General features: G+C 41.1%; 1 protein-coding gene across 8 annotated transcripts in view; it reads left to right on the top strand.

Moving 5' to 3' along the window:
* The window catches only part of EML6 (EMAP like 6), a 93,007-nt gene that overhangs the window by 33,104 nt on the left and 40,673 nt on the right, over positions 1–19,230 (top strand). For 6 of the 8 annotated variants that reach the window (XM_074536697.1, XM_074536698.1, XM_074536703.1 and 3 more), the window contains 10 exons: positions 709–777; positions 3,269–3,454; positions 5,250–5,385; positions 8,129–8,330; positions 11,940–12,077; positions 13,956–14,212; positions 15,237–15,449; positions 16,073–16,240; positions 17,162–17,268; positions 19,054–19,172. In XM_074536697.1, the coding sequence (XP_074392798.1) occupies positions 709–777; positions 3,269–3,454; positions 5,250–5,385; positions 8,129–8,330; positions 11,940–12,077; positions 13,956–14,212; positions 15,237–15,449; positions 16,073–16,240; positions 17,162–17,268; positions 19,054–19,172 (1,595 nt within the window). Of the gene's footprint in view, positions 1–708; positions 778–3,268; positions 3,455–5,249; positions 5,386–8,128; positions 8,331–11,939; positions 12,078–13,955; positions 14,213–15,236; positions 15,450–16,072; positions 16,241–17,158; positions 17,269–19,053; positions 19,173–19,230 lie in introns of all 8 variants that reach the window. The other 2 variants (XM_074536699.1, XM_074536701.1) reach the window with 1 other exon arrangement.

The following is a 19,230-nucleotide window of genomic DNA, read 5'->3' as shown; positions in this document are numbered from 1 at the left end:
TAAGAAAGCTACCTGTAGAAGAAGCTTGATTGAGATAAATATTTCTTTTCTGTTAGCTTCAGGTAAGGGATCATAAGACAAGAACTGGCCATTGTAAACTGAAGTTATAACTTAATAAAGTTTACAATGTTATTCAGCATTAGAAAATGTTTTATCATGTTTAGCATAAGCAGAATACTTCCCTGACATATATAAGCACATGGATGCATAAATTAAATTATGGACACATTCTGACAACTTGTATGTATATTATCATATTATAACATGGTTTACCTCTGTGAAAGTTTTGCTGCTGACCTCAGTAAGTGCAAGATCAGGTTTTAGATAATCAGAATTCTCCAGAAAATAGGCTGGAAGTACTAAACTCTTAGTTCCAGTAGACTTTCCCTACCAGAAAAAGGAGCTTCTGCACAGAAGAGGGAGTGGGAAAAATGCCTATGGAAATATTGTTGATCCAATAACATCCTGGAGCTGGAGTGGATTGGCAGTGGGGAGACAGGGGTGAAGTGTGTTGACAGAACTGTGTGAGGAACCCTCTGTGTTTGCCTTGATCTTTGATTAGGAGTTTCAAATTTATCTGTATGGTGTTCCTTCATTTTTAGTAATATGTTCCAACAGAAATTATGGCTAAGCACTGGTAAAAGCAAGCTGAACCTAAATACCATTACTGTACAGGATAAAATATCAGCTTACTGTATTTCTTAACAGATATTTGATATTTCCTGGGATCAATATCAGCCAAACAGAATTGTCAGCTGTGGAGTAAAACACATAAAGGTAAAGAGCTTTCATTGTTTACTTGGAAAATGTACTTGCACCAAAAAAATTATCTGTGTTCTTACGTAGTGAGGACTTGAAATATAGGACAGATTATATTTTTCTTTCTTTATGTGAACATTTTGCAGAATGTTTTGTTTGAAGCCAGTTCAGACATTCAGCAGTGCCTGAGCTGCAGATTACCTGAACAAGAAAGTGAGGAAGATTCTTTGATGTCATTTTCATCATTATAGACATATAATTTTGGGTCTTCTGCCCACTCCATTCCACCCTAATGGTCTCAGCCTTCAGGGCCTTCCCTCATCCAGCAGCACAGAGGTCACTGTGCAGAACCAAGATAAAAAGTGTGAACAGAGTGACCTCCTGCACTTGGGCTTCTCATGTAACAGCACTGAGAGCTGTGCAGGGCCTGCAGAGACAAAACTCTGGTGCTCCACTGTTTGCTCCTCTAATCACCCTTTATGGAAGTGTTTGAGATAGAAGCCTACATGTATATTAGATGTTTAGGATAAAACGTTCTTATGACTCGAAAGCTTAGAAACAAATCCTTGTCTGCCAATATCCCTTTCAGGTTTCTATTTTTCTCCTGTCTCCTCACAAACATTCCTAACAGATGGCAATTATTTCACATGACTGGGGTGGGAAGAGCTTTAACTAGAAGTTTAGGAAACCAGTTAATATCTCTAGTTCTGGTTCCTGAGAAGCTCGTGCCCTTAAACCACCACTGCTTCAAGCTGTGGGTGGTTTTGGCAGCAGTGCTACCATCTGTTGTGTTCTGCAAGCTGTTTTCCAAAACCTGTGTTTGTTTGGCACCTGTCTTCTCTTTAAAATGGCCATAATCACCCTGAACACAGAGAATACCAGGCACTGTAAATCCATGGAGATAAAGGAATGCCAAAAAATAGGAAAAAAGCAGCGTGGAGGGGAAATTACTCTGTGTTCCCCTCCAGTGGTGCTCCAGCAGCACCTTGGTACGAGGCTGTGGGAATGTGATGGTAACAGCTCTGAAGGAGTTGTGTCACTGTGGGAACTGGGCTGTTTATTCTTTTAGCACTCCAGTTCTGCTGGCTCATTTGGCTGAGCAGGGATTAGAAGCTGAGGTAAAGCCCAGGAGCTCAGGAATCTCTCCCTGAGCTCAGGATCCTCCCCCCACCCTTCTACCACTGCTGCCTCAGTGTTAGAGAACTCCTTCCTTCTAGCACTCCTTCCTCAGCTGACCAGAAAGGAGGAGAATTCAGAATTTAGGTTTTACTCAAGCAATGAGAGCCCTGGAGACAATACTCCCTCTGCCTTCTAAATTGGCTGATATTCTGAGGCAAAGGGAATATTTAATTGAATTAAAGAGAAGGAGCTGAAAGAAAAAAATCTCTATCCAAGGATTTTCTGGAATAAAGAATTTTAGAAAAATACCTAAAAATTTGGCTGTAGGCAAATGAAGTGGGAACAGAAGGATGTGATGAATCCATGTCAGACACATCACTATTCCTGCCCAGTGTCTGCCAGATGACAGAGCAGGGGTGGCTCCACTGACACACTGTGCTGTGCTGCACCCCAGGGATTTGCTGTTCTGTATCTGCACCTGTCCAGAATGTCCTGGTGCTGACAGGACTGGAGATTTCAGCACTTCTCTTGCACATCTCTCATTGATATTCCCTTTATTCTGCCTTCCCCAGAAGGTCTGGTCCTTGAGGAGGAGCTGAGTACACAAACTGTGGTCTCTGCTTGATAAATGATATTTATTTAAATTTGAAAAAAAACACTCTTACTAAAAAACAAATAGTCTGATATTTCTAGCTCACCTCCAAAGACAACCTTCTGAGAGAAACTTTGTTTTCTTCACTCCTCCTCCCCAGTCAGTCTTGGATTCCTTTTTGCAGAATGTTAATGACTTTGGGGTGGCAGCTGGAAGTCCCCTTTCCTCACTTGGGAACCTGCTACTCTGAGAGTCAGGGAGCTGTCTCATGTACAAGTGTTTGCAATCCCCATGAACAGATGGTTTCTCATAACTGTGACTATATTTGAGGGGCAGAACTCTCTCAGTGCTCTGGAGAAGGACAGAAATGTCTGCTCCAGCACACAGGTTGTGTAAGATAAAGCATTCTATCACTTCAGTGCTGTAGCTGTGTTGTGCAGACAAGAAAAATGGGATTTGCTTGGGTTTAAAAACATGCACTTGTCTGGATGGAATTTCCCAGCAAAACCTGATAAAGGGCAGTGAGAATGAGAAGGGGCAGTGAGGCAGCATTGAGCCTCACCCCCTCAGGCAGTTTGAGCCTTTGTTTTGGGTTTAGATGTTCCATATTTGCCTGGATCTTTCCTTGGTAAATGGGCAGGCTTTGGGGTAGTGAGTGTTCTGATAGGACTGAGGGAATCTCTTCAATGCCTGCCCAGACACTGCTGTGACAGGATGTGTGTCTGAGATCTGCACACTAATGAGAAAAACCAGAAACTCTGCAGAAACCTCTCCTGATCTGCCATTTAAATTTCACAGTTTTGGACACTGTGTGGAAACGCCCTGACAGCAAAGAGAGGAATATTTGGTAAAACAGGAGATCTCCAAACAATCCTGTGTTTAGCCTGTGCTAAAGAAGACATCACCTACTCTGGGGCTTTAAATGGGGACATCTATGTTTGGAAAGGGCTCAACCTGGTGCGCACAATTCAAGGAGCACACAGTGTAAGTGGTGTTTTATTTCTGTTTGATAAGGAAAATTGAAAATCTTCCTGGAGGCTTAGCTACAAAGATTTCCTTCTGTTTCAGGTCAGAAGGATGGCTGAGGCTGCTCAGCAATTAAGAATTAAGATGTAATGTTGTAGTTGTTGATATGTTGCCAACAGATGCTGAGCTGATAGTGCCAACACTGCTGGTATTTATAGCCTCCATCTAACCAAGTAAACCAAACCTCAGATGAAGTCTGTACATCTAAAGTTTCACAGATTGAGTAGCTTCATTATGATTAGTTTACTTAAAAATAGTTGATGAGCAGGTTATCTAGCCTTAAATAGAATTTTCCCACTGAAATTCCCAATGCTGGAGACTGACTCCTCAGGAGAGCTTCAGTGTGGAGCAAGCCTGTTGAATCTGGGAGTTTGCACTCCAGCCACCCTCCAAAGAGTTTGCTCCAATTGCCTCCATAACACACACCCACAAAGCACCACCCCCAGTCTGCAGCTCTCATCATGACTGAGTGAAAGGGGGATGTGCAGGATTGTGTTAGATTTCTAACCAGGCCAATACAATGAATTTCTTTCTGGTTTTCAAGTAGGGATTCCTCATCTTATTTGAAATGAGGACTGCTCCCATTTGGAATATGAATGTGGGTAATGGGTAATTCTGATGTGGGGTTTCTGATCCAAAGGAAACAAGACAATTTTCTTTAGAAAAGTGGTATGACATCTAACACTTGTTACTATAGTTTTGTTCTAGAAAGAGCACTGCAAGAATAATAGTTTTTTTCTGATCTCCCAATATGGTGACAGTTCATCAGGATTCTTAGGACCTCTTCAAATGAGATCTAAGGACTGGTTATTTACAAAAGTACTCCCTAATTTATGAAAGCAGAGACTGGAGTCAGTGGGACATTTTACCTGAGGAACTACCATGAAACTGCAACTGCAGTAACACAGGAATGTCTTTGGCAAGCAATAACCCCCTGTAGTACATTAGCAGAATTCTGTTTGCAGAATTTTAGTTAGGTTCATTAAAATGATTAAATACAACCTCTTTATACATAATGTGATGAATTATGGAGTTTGCCATTGCTAACACACAATCTTTATGTAATTAATAATTAGGAATATTAATTTATGAAGACATTGCACAAAGCCACTTTGAAAATGGAGGTCTTCTCTCCATTATATTTATCTCCATGCAGTTCAACTTATCTCCCAACCAAGGTTTTCCTGATAAAATAGTGGCTCAGCAGGCATTCCTTGAACTATTCCAAGGTAGTTCAGCACAGTCATTAATCATGAGGCATTTTCAAAACCAAGGAGAAATTCAGACTGTCATAGAAACTTGTTTTCAACAAAGAGAAGGAATTGACACCCTTTCAGTTCCTGTCAGCTCCCAAACACTGTCTGAGCTGAATTAATGATGAATGTCTCAGTCTCCTCTGCTCCTGGAAGAACATTTGTATTGCTTATTTGCTTGGTTTTGTTTATCACGGGCAGCTCTTTACTTTAAGTGCTCCACTAGTTCTTCAGTTGTCCTTGTCATAATATTCCCAAACCTAAACGTGAAGTTCTGCAGATAGGCTGTGTCACTGCTATTTGCACAAAGGTTTCTGCATAAACCACTCGAGTGGAGCACTTGAAATAAAAGCTGTGTTTGCTGGTTTGCTTTCTGCATGGGCAACATTCTGTGCCGAACAGTTTCTGGCCTTCAACAAGAGTCTGTTTGAAAACGTTTGCTTTGTGTGTTTAAATTGCTTGTAAAGACCTTTGAAACTTGGGCTGCTGTTGGTTGACAGGCTGGAATTTTTAGCATGTATGCCTGTGAAGAAGGCTTTGCCACTGGAGGGAGAGATGGCTGCATTCGCCTGTGGGACACTGAGTTCAAACCAATCACTAAAATTGATCTCAGGGAGACTGAGCAAGGATACAAAGGTAATGACCTGTTCCTTTAGTGGCTTTTCACACATCTGGGTAATGGATTGTGACAGCATTCAGAGTGAAGCATAAATGTCTCTGCATACTGCTGATTTTGTTACTTAATAACTATATTTATTTTATTTGTTCCCTTCCCTCTCTGACAATTCTGTAACCTGAGGAGTGTTCCGTGGTTCATGGTATAAACACAGGGATGAAATCACCGCTCCCCACCATGCAAATGCAAGAAGATAGTGAGAGCTAGTTAAACACCTTAAGATGGGAGAATGAAGTTAGTCAACCCTTAATTAATTAATTACTTGCACTTCATTTAATTAATTGAAATTTTTAGAACCCAATACTCAGAGATGCTGACCATCTGAACACTCTACTCATGCACTTGGAATGGTAGCACTTGGCAGATTTGTTGGAGAGAATGTTTTTAAATTGGTGATAATCACATTTGTTGAATCTAATCCTGCTTCCTGTGAGCTCAGTCATCACTTTATTTTATGATTTGAAGCACTTACAATCTCATGGATCACAATGCACACTTTATCAAGGGTGTAGTGTTCACTCATAGAATTTAGCTCCCAAAAAAACACCCAAGCAGCAGTCCCTGTGCTCTGCACTCCTGCCTTTATGCCTGAATCATAATGTTTAGCATGAATTTCTAGAAAACAGTAGCAACAAATAACCAAAAGTCAAAGATCTGGACAAGTGAAAACTGCCTTTGAGGCTGCTCCCAACCTCTGGCAGTGGGGCTTCACTTTCAGTGTCATTGGCACTGATGAATTTAAGCCCATCTGAAGCCTCAAGCAGTGGTGGAGCCTTGATGCCTACCTGGGACCTTCTGTCCCTCCCTCCCAGTTATTTTTCCAAAGCATTTTGCAAAGGAATTCATTGTCTGTCAAACAAACCCTGAGAGCAGATAATCTTCCTTCCTGTGCTCACAGAGAGCATTGCCTGTCCCACATCCAAAGGTGTGTTTGTGTTCTAAACATCAACAATGCCCATCTTCCACCAAATTCCAATCTGAATTCCATTGTGTGGTCATTGGTATGTACCAAGATGAATGTCAGAACTTCAGTGTGAATTTAGCTAAGTCATGAAATGGCATTAGAAAAATTAAAACCTGTTGGAAGCGGACAGGAAAATAAATTAGGATTAATTTAACTTTCTCAGGAGATGAGAATATTTTATTTATGTGACCAGTATTTAACTGCATTATGTATTTGGTTCCAAAAAATGTGAAAATGATTATGTGGGTGACCTTGACTGCATGACAAATGGATTTTTTTATTCATTCACATCTCACAGCATCCAGATGTATTATCCAAACTTTTTTCATGTACTGGAACAGAAAATACCAACCCTGCAAGCAGTTGACCAGAGAGTGCTACCAAATTGCTCAGCCTGCTGAGGGGGTGTTTTTGAGCTTGTGGTTGGTAAAATTCCAGCTGCAAAGTAGGGATCAGATTGGTGGAATAAGATCAAGTTCTTTTAAAGTCACACAAAGCAAAATTCTGTTGGTTTGGGTTTGGGAAGGAGGGATATCTTTTTAAGTTTTTTTTTAATAATCCATTTTGATTAAAGTGGAGAAGTGCAATAAAGGGGCATAAACCATATAAATTCACCATTAAATTTTTATTTAAATGTGTGAAAAAATAAAGCACTGGAAAAAGGAATAAACCAACTTCAGTCACAGGAACTCCTTGACTAACATAAAATTTAGATCTTTAAATCCTGTAAAATGGAGCTGGTTTGTAAATTCCCAAGGTGTGCAGCAAGCATGTTTTCCCAGGATTGAGCTTTCTCTTTGTGTGCCAAATGGAGAAAATCTGACAGATCTGCCTTGGGCTTTGAATCAGCTGGGCTGTTCTGTGTGACCCCAATGCCCAAGATGTCAGCTGGGAATGACCTCTGTGTTAGAAGTAAGAAGCTTGACTAGGCCAATATTCAAGCAGCAATCAATTTATTAATTAATATGGTAAAGTATCAGCAATACAGCGCTGAGTACAGTGGGGGAAGTTTTCCCTCCAACTGCACACCCAGAGTTGAGGCTTACAAGTGTTTATGGGGGTGCTCATAAATGCTCATAATTTCTCAGCAGTTTCTATTCCCAATTTTTTACATCACAATTCTATACACTACTGTGATTTAGTTTTTCTCAGGATGTATCCCAAAAGGAGTATCCCAGATGGTGGTGGTCTGGTTTCCAAAAGAAGGAAGATGAATCCCATCTGGTGAGGTCCAGCTCCCCAGGTGTGGGTCCACCTTTTAATTGCAAGGACTATAAATCTCATAACAGTGATGTGCAGCTTCCCTTGGTCAAAACTATAAATCCTTGAGTTGATGTTCATCTTCCTTTCTCAAACTGCTTTTCTATGTTTTGTTAAGGTGTGAGATAGGCTTGTTTCCTTTATATATATTACAAAGCTATAGTTTCAAGGATACAAGCAATATTCCAAAATTATACTTCAAAAGGTTATTATTGCAAAAATCTTTAAGGCTTAACTACAAGCAAAGAGCAACATCCTTAACACTTTAATTGAAATGCTCCTAAATTAATTGTGAACAAAAGATGGGTTCAAAGGCCTTCTTCCATGCTTTACTTTCCTCAGTTATTGAATTCATCTTTGTAAGTGTCCCATGGTGGGTTTCCACACATATCCCAGTCACAAATGCACGCTCTGTATTTCACATCTGGAGCTGCAGCAGTGTTGGCTGTGCCCTGAGGCAGCTCCCGCTGTGCCCGCAGGCCTGTCCATCCGCAGTGTGTGCTGGAAAGCCGACAGGCTCCTGGCAGGGACGCAGGACAGCGAGATCTTCGAGGTGCTGGTGAGGGAGAGGGACAAGCCCATGCTGATCATGCAGGGCCACTGCGAGGGGGAGCTCTGGGCCCTGGCCGTGCACCCCAAGAAGCCTCTGGCGGTCACGGGCAGCGACGATCGCTCTGTGCGGTAAGGCTGCGCTCCTTCCTTCCTTCCATTGCTGCACATGCACCTCAAATTGTCATTTTGTAATGGATTGACTTGCTGGCCTTAGGCTAAGACTCTCTTAAGACAACATTCACCCCCCCCCCCATATTTTTCTTAGTAACATTGTTTTTTCTCTTCAGTTTTCATATTTGGGTGCTGCACATAGTGTAAAAATAATCCAAATTTATGTTCAAAATGTGCTGCATTTATATATTCTGCTTGTATTATTGATTTAGTCCTGCTGTGTACAGGGGATCTAAATGGGGATTGGTCACCTCATATTTCTCTTCTGATAATATCAAGCAACAAGCTTAAAGCCTAAATACTTTTGTCCGGTGTTTTACTCAGAAGGTATTTGCCTGAGCCTTGAGTGTTTAGGAAATCTGATCTAAAACCAATTCAGTTAAAATGCCAGAAAATGAGATTAATGAAAATACACCGACGTCATAAGGAGAGGTGGAGGGGCAGGCACTGATTGCTTCTGTCTGTGACCAGTGACAGGACCCAAGGGAGCAGCTGGAGCTGAGTCAGGGGAGGTTTCGAATGGATATTAGGGACAGGTTCTTTCCCAGGGGTGGTGGGGCACTGCCCAGGCTCCCCAGGGAATGGTCACAGCCCCGAGGCTGCCAGAGATCCAGGAGTGTTTGGACAACACTCCCAGGGATGCACAGGGTGGGATTGTTGGGGTGTCTGTGTAGGGCCAGGAGCTGGACTGGTGATTCTGATGGGTCCCTTCCAACTCAGGATATTCTGTGTTCCTGTGTTTAGTTACTCCACTTGTGTCTTCAGGCTTTGCAGCAGTTTTTAAATTTTGTCTACATATTTGTGGACATTGTCACAAAGTCAAGGATGCTTCTTTTCCTGTCTGTGTTAAAATCTGGCATGTTGATAAGCCTCTGGGGCAAAAAAAGCATTTTACTGTGCTTAGTAAGACTTGGCTGCAGAGTTTGGAGGTCCAGCTCGGACTCTTCCTGAGCCCACACCCACAGAGCTGCTGTGTTCTCACCTGAGCATGGACTCTGCCCAGTGTAACAGATTTTTTACCTGTGATTAAAGAGATGGGGGTTTTCCTGAGAGCCAAAAATCCATCTTCTACCATACACCCAGCTTCTGATTCCTGCTCCTTCAGATTGCACATTATGATTCACCTCTGCCTTGAGGCTTGCTGCCCAGCTGGGATTTCTTTTTTCTTCCCTTTCAGCCTTTTCACTTGTACTGGTTTCCTATCCCTGCCATCCCTCATCTCATTCTAACCCCGATGAAAATCCAAGTGGGAGCCCCACAGAACTGGCAGCTGTTCTCTACAGTTGTGTTTTCTGCCTGCTCCCCACAGAGGATTATTCCTCTCAGGTTGTGCAGTGCATGAGGGGTCTCCTCTGCTGGGGTTTGCCTGCCCAGAGTCACAGACAGGCACAAGTGTCCTGGCAGGGGGCAGGGCAGTTCTGGAGGAAGGGCTGCAGAGCTGGGATTAGCATTCACTGCCCTCAAGCCAATAAGCCCCTCTAAGATGGGATTTCTTGTCTTGAGCTCATCCCTTGCTGGGCAGAGTAATTCATCTCTGGAGCTGCTGACTCAGAGCCTGACCCAGCTCATGCCCCTCCAGGAAGCACTGCAGGATCTGTGTGCACATCAAACCTTGATTAGTGCTGCTCTTACCATTCTTATCTCTGCTGGAGCAGTTCTGATATCCCTGGTGCCTTTGGATGTGCCATTCTCTCAAATGTGCAGGGATTTCACTGCCTGACATCACACATCTTTGGGCTGTTTGGGCACTAGAGAGGGTGGCATTTGAATGCTACTGGGATTTTTTATAGACTGTGGCTTCGTCTGAGGAATTCCAGTGAAATGTGTAAATACTTTCATTAAGATAAGAAAGTACACAAAAGGATTTTCCTACAATTTTTCTGTAATATTTAAATTGCATCCACAGGGATGTTTCTGTATTGCCCTTCATTGGATAAATTTTCTCAGTATTTGATTATCACACTATTTTTTAAAGAGTGAGTATGTAATGGAAATCTAAATTGGTTTAGAAATAAAAGTATTTAGTGAGTCAGATGGTGTTCTTGTGTCTGGGATGTCTGAATGAGAAGGGGATTGACTGCTTTTTCCCTAACCCAGCTGAGAGAAGTCTCTAGCCAAATATAGGTTTCTAACATTTTAAATTTCCAAAGCAAACCATCTCAATTAGGAAAGCTGCCTCTTCCCTATCTCTTACCACAGGAACAGGGGAAAATTGTCATTCTCTAAAGGCATAGAGAATTCTTTATTACATTTATTAAATAAACTGCAATTAGGGTTTGGAGTTAGATTTTGCAATTAGGCTTTCAGAGTATTGGACAAAACTGATTTATGTGGAAGCAACATTTTGGAGCAATAATTGTATCCTAGTGTTTTCTTCAAAATCTTTCTAAACCTTTCTGGTTCATTCCTTGTGATGTTTGGCTCACAGCTTCTGCCTTGTGAGACTGCAAGGTTCTTGATCCTATCTCATGTTTGTCTTTGGGAACAGTTTTAATTTTCCACCTTCTTTTCAGGCTCCATCCAAGCTGTGTTTATGCTGTTTATTCCAGTGCCAACAGCAGAACTTCTCCTTTGGAGCCTCTTGTGCTCCCAGAGCCTCCCAGCTCCCTGTGCAGAGCTGAGCTCAGTGGCATCCACATCCTTGGTGCCAGTGCCTTCAGTAAAAATGGGAATTGTTACTGTCCCAGAGCTTTTACTGGAACTCACAGGAGGATCTCCCATCCAGCCTGGGGGCTCCTTTCTGGCCAGCTTTGCTCTACAGCTCAGCCCAGTGTCACGTTACAGTTCTTGCACAAATTGTTCTTTTCTCCAGTTTAGCACATAATCACATCTGCTGATTCATAATTCACATATTTTACTGAAGGTGTTATCAGGACATCACATTGATTACTCTATCCTCAAAACAAAGATAGTTGGGTATTGTCTTAATTCTTCTACCCTGAGAGAGGTCTTTTATGCATTTTTCCCCATTATTTCAATTGTTCTTTAAATTTCTAAGTCTTGCAGCCTGCTGAGATCTGATGGGCCAACCTGTAGTGATTTGGGAAGCTCCTTCCATTCCTTCAGGAAAATATAGGGGCATTATTTGCCTTTGTCTTAGGACACATTTTACTGGTTGATTCTTTTCAATTGCATTGATGTGAATGAAGGAATCATTATGCAGTTTTGTCTCCTAGCTCATTCAGAGTTAGGACAAGAAAGTCTTTCCTGTGGTTGGAATATTGATCTTCCCTGAGGGTGCTTTCAGTGGAAATTTCACTCTGAGCTGCATTGACCCTTCCTGACTACAGAAGCTTCATTTTTATTATTCACTTTGGGGAATTCAATCAGATGGGTGAAATCTGGAAATAACACCAAATGATGATGAAATTGAGCTTCACTCTGTTTTCTTCTACCACAGTTGTGTTCAGGTTGAAAGGAGCTCAATCCTTTAGACAGTATTAACACAAGGGGTGTGTGCAAGTGATTTTCCCAGCTGAGTTAGACCTTTGGGGTTCCTCCTGAAGACACCCCAACCCTGGGCAGTCAGGAAAAGCCCCCTCCTGCTTTCCCTTCCCCTTGGGGCAGGTTGTGGAGCCTGGCTGACCATGCCTTGATCGCTCGCTGCAATATGGAGGAGGCCGTGCGGAGCGTGTCCTTCAGCCCTGACGGGTCCCAGCTGGCACTTGGGATGAAGGATGGCTCTTTCATTGTCCTCAGAGTCAGGTAAGATGGCAAAACACTGGGTATCTTATCAGAAGAAAAAGAAATAATAATTGCAGGTGCATCCATATCCCTTTTAAAAGGTGGTGGTTTGGCAAAGAGGAGAAAATCTGTGCTTTAATAAATTTCAAAATATTCATTCTTAGGAATAATGTTGATAAAATTTAAGATTTTCAAGTTTGGCTGTTTTCCTGTAGGCTGAAGTTATACAGGTATTTAGTGAGAATAAAAATGCATAAAAGAGAAAACATAGTTTGGAGAGCGATCATCTTCACTGATGATTTGTTTTCTGACATACACATACTGGGCAAAATAATTGGTGATCAAAAGACATTTGTAACATGAAAATACGTGTAACATGTATTTTCAAGATAGACCTGAATTCTATTTTTTGTGTAAGTGGAAAGCTTTTCTCTACATAGCTGCATCTTAAGCATTTTCTGTCTGAAATGCTGTTATGGAGGGCCCACAAAAGCAGGTAAAGCCTTAAATGGGCCATAGAGTGAAATGGCCAAACCTCCACTGTGATTTCAAAACACAAAAGCTGTTTAATTGATACCTGGAAGAGTTTACCTCCTCCTGACTGTTCTCCTTATGTTTGCCAAACATATACTTAAAATACTTGGAACTCCAAACTGATAGGAGGGAAAAGCCTGGCAAAACCCCTATAATGCTCTGCTTTAACAAAACTTAAATGAGCTGTTCATATTAATTTAAAAGCCTTCCCAGTGACTATTTTTCTAAAGAAGTTAATCATCTTTGTCTCCCAGTAATCTTATCCTTGTTAATTTGTCTGATGCCTCCTAGAAATCTCTGTGTTGGGTTAGGAATGCCTCTCCTTCCAGGACCTTGCTTTTAACTGTGCTGTGTGTCAGGATTTAAAAGATAAAGTTACAAAATGTATCTCAATAAACTTGGGTTGGATGCTGCTTCCAGTACTTCATTAGAGCAGGTGAAGAGAATCATTGTGGACAGGCAGAGTGATTTCTATCTGCTGCTTAAAAAATGCTTAGAATCAATGCTTCTCCTTTTAACAGTGCTGTATGGCAGGATTTAAAAGATATACTTACAAAATGTATCTCAGTAAAGTACTGAAGCACTAGCAGCACTTCATTAGAGCAGGTGAAGAGAATGATTGTGGGCAGGCAGAATGATTTCTGTCTGCTGCTTAAAAAATGCTTAAAATCAATGCTTTTCCTTTCAGGACCCTGCTTTTAACAGTGCCTTGTGTCAGGATTCAAAAGATAGACTTCCCAAATGTATCTCAATTAACTTGGGTTGGATGCTGCTAGCAGTAGCATCCCAGTCTCCCAGTTATCTTGTCCTTGTTCATTTGTCTGCCTCCTAGAAATCTCTGTGTTGAGTTAGGAATGCTTCTCCTTTCAGGACCCTGCTTTTAAAGGTGCTGTGTGTCAGGATTTAAAAAATAAACTTAAAAAATATATCTCAGTAAACTTGGCTTAGATGCTGCTAGTAGTACTTCATTAGAGCAGGTGAAGAGAATGATTGTGGACAGGGAGAGTGATTTCTATCTGCTGCTTAAAAAATGCTTAAAATCAATGCTTCTCCTTTCAGGACCCTGCTTTTAACAGTGCTATGTGTCAGGATTTAAAAGATAAACTTACAGAATGTATCTCAGTGAAGTACTGAAGTACTTCATTAGAGCAGGTGAAGAGAACATGGTGGACAGGCAGAGTGGTTTCTGTTTGCTGCTTAAAAAATGCATAGAATCAATGGAAGCAATAGGAAATTATCCACCAAAAAAAAGGATATTTCAAGCAAAATCTAATTTCTATTGTACAAATTATTCAGTGCATGTGTCTTACCTGTGCCTTGCACGTTGCTGGTGTGCAGCTGTGACTGTGTCCTGTGGCCCTGCAGGGACATGACCGAGGTGGTTCACATCAAGGACCGCAAGGAGGTGATCCATGAGATGAAGTTTTCCCCCGATGGCTCCTACCTGGCCGTGGGCTCCAACGATGGGCCCGTGGACATCTACGCCGTGGCCCAGAGATACAAAAAAATTGGGGAATGCAGCAAATCCTCCAGTTTCATCACCCACATTGACTGGTCTGTGGACAGCAAGTTCCTGCAGACCAACGATGGTGCTGGAGAGAGGCTCTTCTACAAGATGCCCTGTAAGTTTACAAGGGGCTTGTGTTATGAATGATTAAATTTTGGTTTTGGTTTGAAGAGAACGCCACAAATATGATACAAATATTATAGGTGAAAGTGGAGTTTCCTGGCTGGAACATAGAGATATACCCACTGCTCATTTTTTCAATATCCTCAGCTTTAAGGAGAGGCTGTCTCTGCTGTGTAAATTGCATTTTTTTTCATAGCAACATTTACAGCTTGGCTCACTCTTAGGTATCTACCAAAGCCTCTGTCCCTATTGTCCTTCCTTGATGAATGATTCCTGTTAGTGATCAGAATGTTTTTAAGATTATAACTAAAAATAGGAGAATTGTTTGAGTCAGCTTGAATTGCTGAGGTTCTCAATGTAAAAGCTTGTTGGTAGAAGCAACACTGATAACTAATTGACTTATTCTCACTCTTATTTGAGAATGCTTTCTAATATTTAGAGGAAACTTTTGCAGAAGAGAACTTTAGAAATAAAATTTTGGGCTCTTTTGAGCTAGTTTGGCAACCTTCAATCAACTCTAAAACAGCCCCTGTAAGTAAAAAGTGCCACAGAATGGCTGACTGAGCTCACATTTCAGGGACTCAGTGTGGATGAAAACTCCTGCTAGCACATGAGCATGATTTAGAATTGTGCATTATTAACCTTCTAGCACTTGAAAGCATTCTAGGAACTCTTGCTATTCACAGTACTTTCTACTGAAGGCATTTCTTTGGTAGATTTGGAATTATGAAGTTTTTCCACTTCCTTATGGTTTTATCATGCCAATCCTAATTAGCATACTAATTCTCATTAGTATTCTAATTATTTCTAATGCAGCTGCATTAGAACTCCTCAGATGTGTGCTGTCCTCACACATCACAAATGAGAGATTACAGTAATTTAAAGGAAGATTGTGACTCTCCTTAATTGAGGTTAAAAATTAATTACAGCTAGAACACACAGATAAATATGATGAAACGAAACAGTGTTTCTAAAAAGCAAATGATGAAATTGGTTATTCACCTGCACATTTTCAGCTGGGAAACATCTAACGAGCAAAGATGAGATCAAAGGGATTCACTGGGCTTCATGGACCTGTGTGATAGGAGCTGAAGTGAGTGGAATTTGGCCAAAATACACAAACATCACAGATGTCAACTCTGTGGATGGGAACTACAACAGCTCTGTGCTGGTGACTGGTGATGACTTTGGCCTGGTGAAATTATTCAGATTTCCGTGCCTAAAGAAAGGTAAGGTGGAATTGTGTATGGCTGAAAATGCAAGATTCACCTCAACGCTGTATCAATGTGTTTTCTAATGTTGGCTTTTCATTTTGGTGTAAAATTCCAATGAGTGAGTGCACAATTCCTGTGAGTATCAATGGATACAGAGAGCAGACTTGAACCCTCTCTGTAGTTGTTTTCAGAAGTGTTGGGAATGTGTGGCTGCTTCCTCAGGATTTGCACTGTGCCAGGCATAAAGCCAGCAATCCAAATAAAAAAACCTTTTGCCTTTCTGTGAGCTTCAGTGTTTAATTTGATATCACATCTCAGTATATTTTCAAAATTTGTGTTTTAGACAAAATGTAATGCATGTGTTGAGTTTGCACTGGCACTCACGGCCAGAAAGGTGCAAATTAAACCTTGTGTGTGTCTGGTACTTCCTGCCAAGATTGAAGTACTTTTCTGACAACTAAAGATATTGTTCATTATTTTTATATCATAATTACTTTTGTGTCACCATATCAAATGAGGCATTTGATTATTTTTTGGTTTTCAACTTTCACAAGTAGATGTTTCTGTTAGGAACCTAACTTCATTAGTAGAAGGTTAATTTTTCCCTCACATAGCAGCAGTTCTCCTGTTGTTTCCAGGAGCTAAATTCAGGAAATACGTTGGCCACTCAGCCCACGTCACCAATGTGCGCTGGTCCCACGATTTCCAGTGGGTTTTGAGCACAGGAGGTGCTGATCACTCCGTTTTTCAGTGGAGGTTTGTGCCAGAAGGGATAACCAATGGCATCCTGGAAGCCTCTCCACAAGGTAAACATCATCTCTGTTCAAGTATTTGTTAAATTAAATCAGCACAGGATGCTGCACTGCTGGGAGAGCTCTTATTGATTTAGCAGGAAAAAAAAATCATAATTCTTTGGAATTGCATATACTCAGCATGTTTGGGACATTGAAGCTGTCAAAGACAAGCCTGGGTTTGGGCCACATTAAAAGCTGCTGCAGTCTGCAATATTTGTGTTTGGGAATACATTAACAGCATTCCTCAAAGTGTGTGAAACAAGACATTTAGAGGGACTGGATAATTAAATTTCCAACCTTAACCATCTAACTTGAATTCATAAGTCACACTACACATTTAATTGTTTAATTTTAGTTTTCAATGCAATCTCACGTATCTCACAATAAATTTCTCATATTTATGCAGTAGCTGTACCTCAGATATTCTTCTTGTTATAGTCATGATCTTTATAATATCCTACCAAAGCCATATGAACTGTGTCATGGTGGTTGCTAAAATTGGGATTCCCTGCAGCAGAAGGGCAAAGTTTCACTCTGTACATGCACAATTTGGTAAATTATCTAAATTACAGCAAATATTTTAAGCACAAAGAATGATCAGTGAAAGCTTTTATTTGTCATTTCTGTGTGTCTGCTCTCCAGACCCTGTTTTGAAAGCAGAATTCTCTGATGCTGGAACTGTACCAGTAGCTGCTCAGTGATTTTGTTTCTTTCTGCCACCTTCCTGCCCCGGGCAGGGAAACAGGAGAGACAGAAATGAAGGCTGACACATTCAGTCAGCCCCCGTGACTTTTACAAGCTGCTTGAGCTTCCAGATTTCTTGAATACTGCTTTGCCCATAGTCTCAATTATATAAAAATGTCACATACTATTTTCCTGTGTTTTTATGTGTTCAATATATAGATTTTTAATTTTTTTTTTTTTTTTAAGCAGAGGGTGGTGTTGATTCCTACAGTGAGGAATCAGATTCAGATTTATCTGACGTGCCAGAGCTGGATTCTGACATTGAGCAGGAAGCTCAAATCAACTATGATCGCCAGGTGAGTGTGAAATAACTCCCAGGGCCAATTACCTGGCAGGTTCCCATCCCTGCTCAGCACAGAGAGGAAGTTTGCTGCTGACTCATGGACTGCTCTCAGTTATTTTGATGGAATTCAGCTGATTATGCAACCAATCTACATAAACCCTTGAGCTGGAGATGAGAATTTGAAAGGGTTTGGAGAAAAGAATTTAGAAGTGTTTTGGGGGTTTAAAGGTGATCTTTAAGGTCCCTCCCAAGCCAAATCACTCTGATTTGGACTCTGTTTACAAGTGAACCTGGTTCCAGGATCTGTGGTCCCCTTGTCCAGTGAGCTCTCAGCTGCAATGGGGAAAGGTCAGAAATTCCTCAGAAATTCCTGGGATCTTGTATTGAGGGGGAAAATCACAGAATAAATTGGTTCATGTTGATTTAAGGGGTTTAATGGTTGGTGTGGGGCCGCTTTCTGGGATGTGGGAAGCTCACCTCTAATATTCCAGGCTTGAAGCAAGGGCATCCTTTATCTTTTCAACTCACTTTCTAGACTACAATAAATTGCATAGGTCCTTCTGCCAACAGCCTCTTTCACCTGTTTATTACAGGGATCAATCATGAATGACAGATGAAAGGGATTTTGCCAAATTCTCTCCTTTTCCTTCCATTCACTCCCAGTTTCACTGGAGTGCTGGTCATTCTCCTCTCCTCCTGATTTTCCATCTGTATTCAAATCAGCCATCTTCCTCCTCCACACTGTCTGTGTGTCAAAAAGGACATCTGGGTTTAAAAACTGCAAGTGACAATATCATTGCAGGCAGGTCAAGAGCAATATTCCAGGCAGGTTAATGCATGGAAAACCAGGAGCATCTTTAAAATAGCATCTCTCATGGGAAATGGGAGACAGCCCCAAGCAGAAGCTGCATTTGGCATTTTGTTAAAGGAAATAATTGACAAAAGCACAGGGAAATAAAAACATTAATCTTATTTTGAGAATTGGGGTTTGGTTTGTTTTTTTTTTTCTTTTCAATATTATGGCTGAAGCAGCAGAGAGGATTCTACATTTTGAGATGCATCAGAACATGATGCCCCATATTTTGTTTCACTGAGTTTGTTTGTTTTTTCTCTTTTCTTCCAAAAATCTGGTGTTGCTTCTTGGAAGTCAGGTAGATTTCTGTGGGAGTGGCAATTTCATTGTCCATTTGTCCAAGGAATGTGGGCACAGAAAACAAACACTAAAGCTGCTAAAGCTACATTTCTGCATTGAGATGGATTTTGTTTAAGAATGCTTCAAACACCTTTAGTATCTCCACAGAGTTTTGGCATTTTTGAAGTGTTTAAATGGAAAGTATTTTGTGTATTTATAGATCTGTAATTGTACTTTGGGGTTGTGGATGTGTTGGCAGATCACTGAAGTGGTTTTGGTTCCTGTGCATTTCACCATAATCCTGACACAGAAGCAGTTCATGCTCAGCTTTGAGCTTGGGCACTGAAATGCAGAGTAAATTAAAAACCACCAGTCACCATTTACATTGCTTTTCACTCAGTGACACTGGAACATTCTGGAAAGACTCCACTCTGCTGCTGCTGCTCCAGATTGCTGTTCTGGGCCATTCAGGCCAGGAGAATTCATTGTTCAGGAAACATTTATTATCATCTGAAGGCTGGGGACAATAGTGCCTGCCTCTGCATTGTAACCACTCTACATCACATTAGCATATATTAAATTTCATTATTAAAGTCACTTTCACTCACACACACAAATATTCAGAAAAGCAGAGACGTGCAGTTAACTTCAGCAATTCTTCTTTAGGTTTACAAAGAAGACCTACCTCAGCTGAAACAGCAAAGTAAAGAGAAAAACCATTCTGTGCCCTTCCTTAAGAGAGAGAGAGCACCCGAGGACAGCTTGAAGCTGCAGTTTATCCATGGGTACAGTAACAAAAATAATATTTGTTATTTCTGATTGATTAACATTGCTGGGGTGCTC

The sequence above is a fragment of the Zonotrichia albicollis genome, chromosome 3 (genome assembly GCF_047830755.1).
Source record: "Zonotrichia albicollis isolate bZonAlb1 chromosome 3, bZonAlb1.hap1, whole genome shotgun sequence".
NCBI lineage: Eukaryota > Metazoa > Chordata > Aves > Passeriformes > Passerellidae > Zonotrichia > Zonotrichia albicollis.
The sequence above is the reverse complement of the archived record's forward strand: the minus strand, read 5'-3'. Positions and strand labels throughout refer to the sequence as shown.